At 34.0% G+C, this 13,336-nt stretch overlaps 2 protein-coding genes across 2 annotated transcripts in view; one reads left to right on the plus strand and one right to left on the minus strand.

The window, feature by feature from the left end:
* alg3 (ALG3, alpha-1,3- mannosyltransferase) overlaps positions 1-706 on the minus strand; it is a 7,868-nt gene extending 7,162 nt beyond the window's left edge. The window contains exon 1 of the mRNA XM_015399799.1: positions 489-706. Coding sequence (XP_015255285.1) covers positions 489-669 — 181 coding nt within the window. The 5' untranslated portion in view covers positions 670-706. The remainder of the gene's footprint in view (positions 1-488) is intronic.
* Positions 707-1,401: 695 nt separating this feature from the next.
* On the plus strand, positions 1,402-8,108 carry LOC107101048 (mitochondrial ubiquitin ligase activator of nfkb 1-A-like). The gene is made up of 6 exons (XM_015399804.1): positions 1,402-1,506; positions 3,615-3,756; positions 4,179-4,266; positions 4,368-4,488; positions 6,903-7,134; positions 7,222-8,108. The coding sequence occupies exons 2-6, from the start codon at positions 3,640-3,642 to the stop codon at positions 7,738-7,740; spliced, it is 1,077 nt and encodes a 358-aa protein (XP_015255290.1). The 5' UTR covers positions 1,402-1,506; positions 3,615-3,639; the 3' UTR covers positions 7,741-8,108.
* The last annotated feature ends 5,228 nt before the right edge of the window (positions 8,109-13,336 follow it).

The raw sequence follows: 13,336 nt of genomic DNA on the forward strand, positions 1-13,336 counted from the left end.
TATATATATATATATATATATATTTATTTTTTATTTTTTTTCCATGTATGGTTAAACACCCACTCTTGTTTAACCAAATTTTTTTTACTTTTTTAATTGAACTGTTTTATTTAATCTAGTTTTATTTCAGACACTAAAATGAATCCATATAAAATAACAATAAAACACTAAAAAAAATACCTGTATCCATCTATTCACTTTATTCGTAAATAAATATTAGTATGTGTATTATTTATATAGCAAAAACAGCATTTTCCCTGTTGAATTGTTAAACGTGAAAATAAAAATATTCCTGATCTATAGTAGAAAATTAAATATTTCCTTATTTAAAACAGCTCCTCCTATGACCAAAGTGATTGTAACCCAGTGACAGGTGGTAGGGTAGCTATGCTAATGCTGAGCTAATGCTAAGCTAATGGTAGCCACCAGGCGCCTTCAGTAACAGTGAATCACACTGCAGCATGCTAACTAGCAGCGCGGCTACTTACATGCTACTTTCTGTATGACCCAGATGTTTATTCCAATTTCCAGGATCCACAGCACTGCAACAACCAATAACGTATGCTCTGTCTTAAACAGGACCAAATGCTTGTCCTGCCAAAGTGTGTGAAGTTTTCCCCACAGCGGGGACGGAGCACTGGGACTTTTTCTCCGCAGACCTCCTGCCATTCTTGCGCGTAGATTAAAAGCGACGTGGAACTGAGGCGCTTTCTACCATAGACGATAGACCCCGCGTCATCGGGTGAGAGGCGTGCCGACAGAGCGGCCATCTAGGGTCAGACCAAACTTCTGTCAGATATAACACAAGTAAATTCAGGCAAATGGTACTTTAAGATTTCAGACACACACAGAATCAAATTAGCGTAGATAAGTTTATGAGACAGAAATAACATTTGAGATGACATATCTTAATTCCAAACCAATATAGGGACACAATGAATCTGATAAACTTGAATTAGATGACTTGCAGCATAGGATGGACGCAATTTGAAAGCCGCAAAGCCGAAGGAGCATTTATTCTGTCTCGTACAAAAAATGGCTTGAAGAAGCAGAACCACGCTGCTCTTTTTCAAAAGAGATGCTTCACAAGTTTAAATAGCAATTCATAGTGTCCAATCCTTTTCCAATGCGTCAGGTCTTTCCCTTACTCAAAATAAATGTAAACTATTACCTATAAATAACTGTTAACAGCATAAATGAACAGAATCCCTATAAAAAAAATTCCTGTACAAATATATAGATATAAAAAAATCTTTAATTACATAATTGCAGTAATTAAATACTGGAATTTGAAAATGTATGCTTTTGAAATCTGATTTCAAATTGCATGATTTAAAAATAGAATTGCTGTTTTTCTTTTTCAGTGTCTCTGGTCCTCCATACAAGATCGTTTCTATGGGTATAGCGGTAGAGTGACGTAACGAATCTTAGACCTACATCACGTGACATGGGTACCGCAGCTAACGCAGATGTGTCAACTTGACAGTTTTCCATTTTCTTTCACAGGTAACGGAAGGACTAACACTAACTATTTGTTATATAGTATTTCTAATCTTTGCTTGTATTTCTAATATGTCAAGGCGGACTTTTGTTATTTTAGTTACAATGTGAGCAAAATGTAGAGGTCAAAGAAGGTTCCTGGAAGCCTTAGCTGGCTAGCAGCTAGCATCACAGTTGTAGTGGCATTTTTTAAGTCCAGGTACTTGAAATGATAAAAGCTTGATAGCCAAAGTACATCCCCACAAAGCAGTATATATATATTTTTTTTTAAATAGGCTGATCCATTTCTTCTTTTGTTTTTTAGAGGATTTATTTAGTCTTAATAAACCAGACCTAATTTTAACATTGAAGTAGTATAAGAGCTGTACAGTTTTTTTGGGAATCTTATTTTAAGAACATTGTTCAGGTTATATTTTAAATATTTGCACTGAGTGATTAAGGTTTGATAGTAAATTTATGGGTATTTTTAGATAGAAAAAGTTAACTTCAGTAACAGTCAATGTGTTTCATTAACTGTGATTGTGTAAATATTATGGACTAGTTGAAAGAAAATAGATAGCAGTTTAAATGATTGAAGTTGTAAGTGAAGCATTCACAACTTGCATTCAATGAAAAACTACAGTTTATTGTAATCAATGGGAATTAGACTAAAACTGAATAGAAATGTAAATAAAGATATTTGAATAGTTTTATGTTAACCTTCAAAGCTCCAGTTATCTCTAGTGCTTCAAAAACACAGCTTATTTGTTGCTGTGCTATAATCTACAAAGTAAACATACTATTTCTATTATTGATTCAAGCTGATATAAATGTTTGCTGAAATGTAACCCACTGCTAACTTGCCAATTGTAGTTTAACTACAGCTAAAATACAGTCCACCTTAACTGGAGTGAAGGAGATAACTCCTTTAGTTTATAGATTGAGACTGATTGTTTTTTGTGGTTTAAAGTAGTTGATGACGGCTGAAAAGGGTATTCTTGTAGGAAAAGTATGTGAGCTTTTTTTCAGACAGTTGACCAGTAATGCCTAACAACATCTGAGTGGGTGATAGGGAGTATTGAGTACCTCATAGAGATACAAAAAACTTAAAATGACTAAAAGATAAGAAACAACATATTTATTGTTAGTATTTATTTTTTAATTTTGAAATAGAATTTCTTTTTTGTGAGATGTTTATTGCTGTAGACAGAAAGGGTCTTACTTGTAGTGATCTGTCTTACACCAGATCTGGAGAAACCACTGAAGACTGTTGCTGTATGAGAGTCTGCTGAAGAGGAGGCTGATGGTTAACCTTAATGTTCCTCATTTAAGGAAAAATTCTTCTTTGTAAATCTAGGGATGTCCCGATCTGATATTGATATTGAATATAGGTCCAGTATTAGCCAAAAAACAAAAATCTGATTTTATCGGCCAACATCTACAAGCTTCGATATTTTCATTGGTTTATATAACATTGGTCAGTTTTTCTCATATCTTTTGTTGTTGACTTCTGTTCCTTGTTTTAGTAATATTACTTGATAAAGCTTTTTCTAGCATCCTATAGTATAAAACAAGTAATAAAAGCCTGTATGATTCGTGCTAATATTGTAATGGCTCAATATCTGTATTTGCAAGTTCTCAAAGCTGCAGTATTAATATTGCATCAGAAATTTAAAATTTGTATCGTAAATCCTATTTAAAACATTTCCAAAGTTCTAGAGGAGCTTCTTTAAGTTTCTTGCTGAAGGACTTAAACTTCCTCAAGAAGTTCAGTCTACCTTTCCCTTCGTTTAGAGGTTCTCACGGATTTAATCCAGCTTTTATTATTTGCACAAAAAAAGTTAATAAAAGATTATGTACACCTAAGAAGGTGAATTGAAATAGTTTTTGATTAATAAGGAAAGAAACCACCTTATATCCTTTAGTTTTCAAACTGGACTAGTTAAAATTCCTGTTTCTATAATCTAAAAAGCTAAAGGGGAAAAAATAAATAACATTCCCAGTTTGCAGAAGGGTTTTCTGTTATTCAGTTAGTATTCAGTGTAAAACATATCAAACTATCTGTAGTTCTTGAAAGGCATTTTGGCACTGGATGGTTGTTGTGATGATATCTTCTTCCTTTTTTCTGGATTCAGAGCCATTACAGGACATCCAGGGAGAATGGATGGATTTTCCCTGAGCCTAACAGAGGTGGTATGCCTTGGGACCAGTTTAGGCCTCACTGGCATCTTCTACTATGTACACAAACAAAACCGCAAAACTGTCACCAAACTTGAAGTAAGTTGTTGTTTTTATATCTTTTAAACATCCTTAAAAATGTTTTCTAACTTTGTATGAATCTAAGAGTGTTTGGAACCTTTAAAATGTTTATTCAGAGTAACCAAGGTTTTGAAAAGCTGCAACTTCTGTTTTAAGAAAATCATATGACAAGTCAAAAAAACTATATATATATATATATATATATATATATATATATATATATATATATATATAATTTCATGATTGAGTTTGTTGCTCAATACAGTGGATTATACTACACAAAAGACAAGTAAATTGTTTTTATAAGCTAAAATTTGCCAAAATTTCAGCCTTTGTTGGAAAATTATGCTAGTTAAAAGTTTTATTGTACAATGTGCAAAATCTGAAAATGTGGGGTGTTGTCCAAGTCTACAGATTTGTGCATCTTTTTTTTTTCCCAGAATGCTCCACGCATTAGTATAGATGGAAAACTCAAAGACCTTTTAAACGTTACTCCTGGAGCCTGTCTAAATTATGCTGTGGTTGAAGGTAATCACAACTTCACCGTTTTGACACAGAAATGAAGTGAATGCAATGGTTTAGTGACTTGTTCTTATTCTGTGTGTCTGGATGTTTTCTTCTATATGTAGGTACCGTAAAAGCGGTGGGTGAGCCTCTAAAGAGTCAGTGTCACAAGGAAATTTCTGGTGTGTTGCAAAAATTTACAATAAAGGAGCACAGGATTGTTTGGAGCAGCTTTTCTCGGACGTGGTGAGTTTTTGATTCAAACACTGGCTGTTTTAGCTGGATATCAATCATCACAATGTTCTTTCATATCAGGTTCTATGTTTGCCATTTGATACCCAGCTTTAATTTAGACTGTGGGCATTTCCCCCCTGGCATTTATACACTATTATGTTTGAGCCAATTCAAAAAGAGTTTGTATTAAAAGCAAAATAAACTATCTATTGGATTATATAAAGACTGAACAGCTTCCCTTTCTGAAGAAAATAATCCCCACAGCATGATGCAGCCACCTCCATGGTGTTCTGGGTGATGTCAAATGTTAGTGTTTTGCCTCCCCTGAATGGGTTGTAGCAAATTTGAGCACAATGTCTGTTTCAATTCTTTTTTTCAATAACTTCTTCAAAGAAGAAGAAAGGAGTAGTTTTAGTGTTGTATACTTTTTGTTTTCACTTACATAACATTATTTTGAAGCGCTCTAACTTGATCACAAGTGATGCTACTGAACCCACCTCTTTACGTCACTAAGGGAAGACATTTTGACGAAACAATCACCAGACTGAGAAGCTTAACTACATAGTTTATGACAACATAAAGTGAATGTATTTTTCTATTATTTTATATTTTCCTAATTTCTTATGTTCTTTGCCATCTTCACAGATACTTAGTTTTAATGTTGAAAGCTAAAGTTTTGTCAAAAGTAATCATTTGAAAATGTTTCTTTCACCTGCAATTTGCTCTTTATAAATTTATTTTTAACTAATTTCTTATTGTATTCTTTAAAAAGGCTGAATGATAACCAATCATTTCATTTTTTCAGCAAATTACGTTGGCTGTTATGATCAGATGGTTCTCAGTTCTTTGGTAGAATCTTTACCAGTTATTTTTTTTTTTAACTCTTGAGGATTTTATTTTTTCCTGTACTTAAATAAAAATATATAAAAATGTTACTCTTACTTGAATATAAGCCATCTCTACCCTCCCTTGTTTTCCAACAAGCAAATTTTTTGCTGGAGTTATGGAAGCTTCTTCAGAGTTTTTGTAACTGCCAGAAAGTTTGAAGTCTCATTTTAAAACCTGATTCCTTTCTAAACTTTATCTTTCTAAACTTTACCTCATAATTTTTGTGATGTGTTCATTGGTCTTCATGATGTTTTTGTTTTTCATTAATGATCTTTAACAAATCTCTGAGGCTGAACAGGTCCATTTATATTGTGTTCAACTATTAATCTGTGCTGCTAAACAAGAGGGAAAACTATTCACAGTTAGAAGTATTATTTACTGAGTCCGAAAAACTATGCATTTATTGCACTTGGTCAAATGTAGGATTTTGCATGAAAGAAGAAGAAAGGTTCAGCATAGTTTGGGTACTATTAACATGCTATGATGAAAATAAAAAATGATGGAAAAAAATTAATTTTAAAATCTGATTAAAACAAAAAAAAGAATGAAACAATGAAAAAAAGAAGAAAGCAAATTATGCTAAGTCATTTTAATAGATAAGACCCTCTAATGGTGCTGTCTACAGCGAGGCATTACGTACTGACCATGTTTGATTGCGTAATGAAGAGAACTTCACTTCAGTTTCTTTCCTCCTCCTGCCATTTTTACTTGCAGTTCAAGACAGTACTGGAAAAAAGCACAAATGTTCAGTTTATGTATGCCAAAATATTAATAAGAATAATATATTTTTGATGATTACTTTGTTTATTTTATCTTTTTTTTTCAAAGAAGTTTTAAATAAAATTGATTATCTCTATATGAAGCCCAGTTAGTCTTCTTCCCAAATAAGAGGCTCTGATGGCAGTTCTTTGCACATTTCAATACTCTGCATTTCAAAAACTAGCCTTTGTAACCTGGTAGGGTGGGTTCCGTCCCTGAATTACTTCACAGCAGCCTGAGCTCCATTTAAACACCAGAGTTATCTAAGATAAAAGTTTATTATAAAAGATTATCTGATGTAGGATTTATTGTAAGGAATGATGTCTTTACAAGTAACTCCTTGACTTCTAACTGCTGCTCCAAAGTGGTCTGCTATCGATTCCAAAGCATACAGGGAGACCATTTCTGTCTGCAACAGTTGCCTGGAAGATACAGTTGTAGTGCCCCTAGAGGTTAAAAGTTACACTGTTTTACTTTAATCTACTAATCTACTTGTTTTTTCAAGAAATAGTTTGATTCATTTCACAGCTATAAAAGTTTTTCTTCGGCACCTCACATAAAATCACATTAAATTATGTTGAAGGATTTGATTTGAACCCGGAAAAACCTTAAAAGTTCAAAGGAAAGGATGAATACGTTACTTACTGGCTTTGTTAGGATGAAATTGCAGCTGTAAGCTCATTAATACGGGCATGGCATTACTACACATAGTTCAAAGCATGAGTTTTATTTTTTTGCTGAAGAAAACCAATTGCTCTCTCTGTCCCTTCGTGTTACAGGATGGATTCAGAACGCATCTTACACCAAAGAGTAAATATGGTGCCGTTTGCTCTGGTTGGATCGGACCAGGCTGCAGTCAAAGTCCAGTCTCCTCTGCAAGCCAATGGAGTGTTCACAGAGGTCATCAATGAGAAATTTCACCAGGCCAGTTATGGTTTCGGAGACCTTGTAGGGCTTTACATTATTGGAGAAAAGTCCAAAGGTCACCTGGAGATTGAAGAAATGCTAAAGGTTGGTAGTTGGAGGAATCAAACAAGATGTAACTTTGATGCTTTCAACTAAATCAGACATGTGAAGATATCTCGATCTCTTCTACAGGTGGGTACGACTCTTACTGGTGTCGGCGAGTTGACCCTAGAAACAGATGGTACTCTGACTCTTCGACCCCCCTCTGATAACTCACAGTATTTCTTGAGCTTGGCAGACTTTGAATCCCTGCGAGATGAAATTGAAACCGTGGCCGTTTGGTGGAAGGCGCTGGCCGTTGTTTCTGCTCTGGCAGGGGCAGCAGTCCTCTTCTGGGCCGGCTTTCGCTTCTACCGCACCCTACAGGTCCGCTGGGAGCAGGAGCGAATAAATGCGGAGTTTGCGCGGCTGCAGGCTGAAGCCGCCAGACAGCGTGCAAACAGAGGAAACGCAGAGGGTCCTCACGATGAGGCTAACGGCAATGATATACAGAATGTGTGCGTGATCTGTCTGGGTGAACCAAGGGACTGCATCCTGTTAAATTGTGCACACGTGTGCTGCTGCTTTGTTTGTTACCAGGCCCTCCCACAAAAAAAGTGCCCCATCTGTCGACAGGACATTGTCCGGGTTTTACCATTCTACCATGCGTAAAGCACCTGTGCGTCTATTTAACCTCTGCACCGAGGATAGATCTTAGTTTAATAATACTTTGGAAACGGTTTTCCAGTTGGCCAGGTAATATATAAAACACCTCATGACAATAAAAAGAGTTGTGTGTATTTTTCAGCAATATAGATGTTTATTTTTGGTAAATGTGCCTTATAGGAAAAATAAGGCTGTTGCTGTATCTGAGTGATAATATTGTACTGTGTACGTTTGCTCATAAAGGTTTTGATCTAAATTAAAAAGGGAAAACAGGTTTTCCAATGTAGTTTAAGTCACACACCTACAAACAGAAGGTTTTAAGTATGAACATCACTAGGTTAAAAGTGGATAAAATAGTGTGATGAAAGATTTAACTAATTAAAAAGCGACACTTGGAGACTTGTTATAAGTAGAGGATTAAATGAGCAAATGGGGGTTGGGTACTGTACCCAATTTCACTAAAAGCTGAGATCACAATAAATTTGCAATAATATTTAAAGGTTTTCAAAAATAATCTCATTTTAGTCACTTCCTAATGTTTTGGGATATTTTTGTTTTGTTTTGTCTTTTACTAAACCATTCTGATAACTGGATTCCTAAAAAAAATCTGAGCCATTTCTTAAAAAACTGCAGTAAATGACCAGACCTTTTGGAACCGCCTTAAATCTTTACTTTCTTAGGTGTAACAACATGATTGAACATTGATAAGAGAACACATTTTCTGCTAAATCTGATTAAATAACCTTGATAAAAATATTTGAAATGTGTTCTAACTGGGTGTAATCTGGAGGCTGGAAAGCATTTGACTTCAATGAATTCTAAATGTTTGAGATCATTTGAATTTTGAGACATTAAAAATAATTGTCATAGTTCAATTTACTTTGATAAAGCATCAGATTGTCTGCTACATAATCAGATAAGCTGTGATGTTTAATATGTTAAACTAGTGCTAAGAAACAAAGACTAATCCATTCAATATTTCTAATATTATTACCCTAACCCAATGCTGGTATTACCAACCTCTATCTGATGTGAGCTGATGTAAACTTGTTGCTTAGGTTCCTCCTTAACAGCAGCAGTTGGTCTCGCATCTGTTGATCAGTATAAACTTGATAACTTTAAAAAAAGAAGATTTGGTGGTGTTTAAAGTGATTTAAATTACTTTATTTTGTGTTTTGTTGCTACTTTAACATTTTACCTTTTATTATCCTGACATCTTTAGTTCATATATGTGTGATTTGGAACTAGAGATTATCGAATAAATTAAATGCTCTCTTAAAAATACTGAATTGGATTCAGTGCAGCACCTCAGCTGAGAGTTAGACACCTTAATTCTTTCTGCAGTGTGCACATTATGCACAATGTTCACTGTAAGAGTATTTAAACTAAGCTTTCTTTCAGGATGCAGCTGCTGAAAAACGTTTTTTTTTTTTCATTAAATAGTCCCAGGAAGCCATGCTGCCCTGAGCACAAAGCCAAATTAGCCACATCAAAAATCTCAACACTTTCAATAACCTGCAGCATATTATCAAAATTAGACTAAACTAGTTAATTGCAGAGACCTTAATGCAAACAAACATTAAACGCTCAGAAAAATCTGATATAAATTAGGGCTGAAACAATTGGATAAATCTTGATTAATCGATTATTGAAATAATCCCCAACTAATTCAGTAATCAATTAATTGTTAGCCGGAGTGAAGAGACTCTGCTGACTACCAAAAAAATAAAAAGATATATATATATAAATAAACATTTTGTATTTAAGTTTAAAAAAATCTTTTCTGTCTGTCAATATGCTCCATCCAGAACTCAATTGGAAAAGTTTTAGTTTCACCTAGTTTAATTTTCTAAATAGTATTGTTTTGCTATCAGATTATTAATCGATTAATCGAAAAAATAATGTAAAATGTGTAAAAATAAATGTAAATCCCTTTATTGCCCCACAATGAGAAAATTCACTCTCTGTATTTGACCCATCCCCTTGGGGGAGCAGTGGGCTGCCATTGAAATGATCAATAGATAAATTGAATTGTAAAATAATAGTTAGTTGCAGCCCTTACATAAATACAGATGAGATCTTTATTTACACAAACAACTTGGGATTTGGTGTACATTTTAAATATCAAGAATATGGCATAAAATAGCCACAAAATGTAAATTAGAGAATATGCTTAAAATCTTTATATGNATATATATATATATATATATATATATATATATATATATATATATATATATATAAACATTTTGTATTTAAGTTTAAAAAAATCTTTTCTGTTGTGAATATGCTCCAGCTAGAACTCAATTGGAAAAGTTTTAGTTTCACCTAGTTTCATTTTGTAAATAGTATTGTTTTGCTATCCAATGATTAATCGAAAAAATAATGCAAAATGTGTAAAAATAAATGTAAATCCCTTTATTGCCCCACAATGGCGAAATTCACTCTCTGTATTTGACCCATCCCCTTGGGGGAGCAGTGGGCTGCCATTGAAATAATCAATAGATAAACTGATTTGCAAAATAATTTAGTTGCAGCCCTTACATAAATACAGATGAGATCTTTATTTACACAAACAACTTGGGATTTGGTATACATTTTAAATATCAAGAATATGGCATGAAATAGCCAAAAAATGTAAATTAGAGAATATGCAAAAATCTTTATATGATACAGAGTTTAAAACCAACTTAAATGATGGGAGATTCAAATTGCAAGAAAGAAATTGACTAACAACTTTCCTATCATTTACACACAAAGATATACTATATAAGATATGCAGTTTCTAGTCACTACGAACAAACAATGGATTGGAGCAGAACTTCCTTTTCAGGTTCCTACAGATACAGACTACTTCAAACGGTGCAACATTGCTAATGTTGAACCAGAACAGTATGATTTCCTTATAAGCATTAAATCACCAAATGGAGGCTCCTTGGAAAAAAAGCAATCTCCAAGTTATATAATGTCCTCTTACTACAAGAAAGGACAATACACTTTACATTAAGAAAAAGTGGGAGATTGAAGCAGGAGAAGTTATTTCCACTGACAACTAGGAGAATATTTGTAGGTTCCGTTTGACTTACACTAGTTCTCTGGCTTGGAGGGAGCATCGCTGGAAGAACATAAGATTGTTTTGGAAAAGTCTTTCAAAATAAATATGAGAATTTGAACGCTGATTTTTGGAGAAAATGTGGATCTGTTAAGGTAGACCATTTTCATGTATTTTGATCATGCCCTGCATTAAATTTATTCTGGCCAGGAAGTTCCAAGATTCTAAAAGAGGTCCATATTAATGATTTTATAAGCATATATTTTGGTTTTATTGTGACGCTGGATAGAGGAGGAGATATAAAGCTGCTACAGGCTCTACAAACAGCCAGTAAAAAAACGCAATAACCAGAAATTGGCTAAAACCAACCCCTCCAATACTAGAAGACGGGTTTAGCATTGTTTTAGTTATATTTAAATTGAAAAAGTTGACAATTTCCTTAAGAACCTGGTGGGAAAATCTTATATTTGGGATAAATGGTGTACTCCCCTTCCGAAATGATTTTGTATAAGTCTTATTTCTTAGTAAGGCTCTGCCACGACCTTCTTAAACTTGGAGGAAAAACAAAAGACTAAAACTTGCTCTTCTTTAAGAATAAGTAAAGATATTCTGGAGCTCCCTCTTAAAGCCATCACATCATACTTAAACACATATACCGGTAATTCGTTTCTGTCTCTTCATGTTTTATTTAAATATCCTTTTTTTTCTTTTTTCAACAATGTTAAACCAAAAATATGACTCATTGTCTGTGTAAAACTGACTGTAATTTCATCTTTATAAAAAAAAAAAAACAATGAAAAAAATAATTTAAAATATCTATTTTTCTATGTTGCTGACTGTGTAGGGAGTCATTTGGATATTTCTGCCTTTTCTAACTAGCAACAAGTTCCTTAAAAAAAAAAAAAAGTAAATTCAAATCTTTATTTATTCAGAAGCAAACACAAGAATTGAATTAAGAAAACAAAGTTATCCGATCTCAGCATGTTATTTTAACAATCAGTTCCAAGAGGAAAAGAAACAGGTGAAAGACTCAAATCCTCCACAGTTAAGATAAAAGACGTTTTCCTGACAAATAAGTAGCTCTGAGGAGGACTTTTGTTTCTTAAATATGTATGAAAAAGATGAGTTCTTCCTCTTAAAATGTCTGTGTTCTGGTGCTATTGTGTGTTATTTTTCTCAGTATTAATTAGTAACTTCATGAGGATTTTTATTTATTTATTTATTTTTTAACAAATTTGCAGTTTCTACCACTAGGTGTCCATCTTTGTTCACCTTGAGTCTGGGAAACAGTGCAGCAGGGGTTGACAAAGAGGGGAGACCCTGACTCCTGTGGATGTTCCCACATCCCATGCAATTATCACACGTTGACGTCCGAATTAAGCTGAGCTGATGGCTGTCAAACTTTATAGATAACATGATTATTCCCTAATTGGATTTACTTAATAGGAGCAGACTGAATTCTTATACGGATTCAGGGGACAATTTAAAACTCACTGCTCTGAATGCTTTCTATTATTTAGAAAAATGTCAGTTTAGTGCATTTTCTTTTAAATAGATAGTGCCATGGGTTCAAATATTGCTTGTTTGTCACTAATATTTTGGTTCCAGAGTTAGCCCATAAGCTACAGGCACAGCAGATGGAGAATTATTCTTTGTTTAGCAGCACAATAGAGCTTCAAATAGAAATGGCACACGTCCATCTCTGCAGAAGTTCTGAAAAATCACTTCGTGACCTCGTGTGCTTTAGCTCCTTGCAGTTGAGGCCAGCATGGGGAGCTGTTTCCCTTTGCTTTGACTCTGCTTGCCAGTTTTTTTCGCAGCCACCCCTGCAGAGATGCATTATCTCAGGAGACAGAGCCATCACAGCACGCCTCGGCCCCTGATGCCAATTACCGCTGTCACCCATCTGCTTTGGGCATGCAGTGAAATGTGGGATAGGTTGACCTACTTTCTGACAGCAGTGCGGCTGCAGTGTTTCTCCTCTCACTAACAGACGAAGAGCTCAGTCCCTGGGGAGAACCGGGCAGGGAAGGGATCAAGGGAAATTCACTTTGACTAGATATGATTCTTTTTTTTCTGGATTCTTAATGAAAAACTATTATATTCTTAAATTTACATAATGAACCATAATGTTTTCCATCAGTGCTAAAGTTAGTCATCTTACATTAAATTCTAAATAAACAGCATAAATAAACACAATGAGCCTCTCTATTAATTTATCAATGCTTGAATTATTGCCAAAGATATTTTATGAGCAAAAGTACCATTTAGATAAAGAACTATACTGCAAATGTTGTTATTGTTGATACATTTTCATTATGTTCAAGAAGCTTTAAAAGTTTAAACAACGATGTTAAAAATAATCAAAGCTAAGATACAAAAAACAAACCTCCTTATCCAGGAATTTTGTATAAGGCTAAAATATTTATTCACTGATGCTTTATAAAAAAAAAAAAAAGGACCTCACCTGTTTGATATGATAGATGGGCTATGTTGCATTAAAGGAATAGTACACCCAAAACATGATTAGCCTTCATTTTCTACTCACCC

The sequence above is a fragment of the Cyprinodon variegatus genome, unplaced genomic scaffold (assembly GCF_000732505.1).
Source record: "Cyprinodon variegatus isolate N-32 unplaced genomic scaffold, C_variegatus-1.0 Scaffold1048, whole genome shotgun sequence".
NCBI lineage: Eukaryota > Metazoa > Chordata > Actinopteri > Cyprinodontiformes > Cyprinodontidae > Cyprinodon > Cyprinodon variegatus.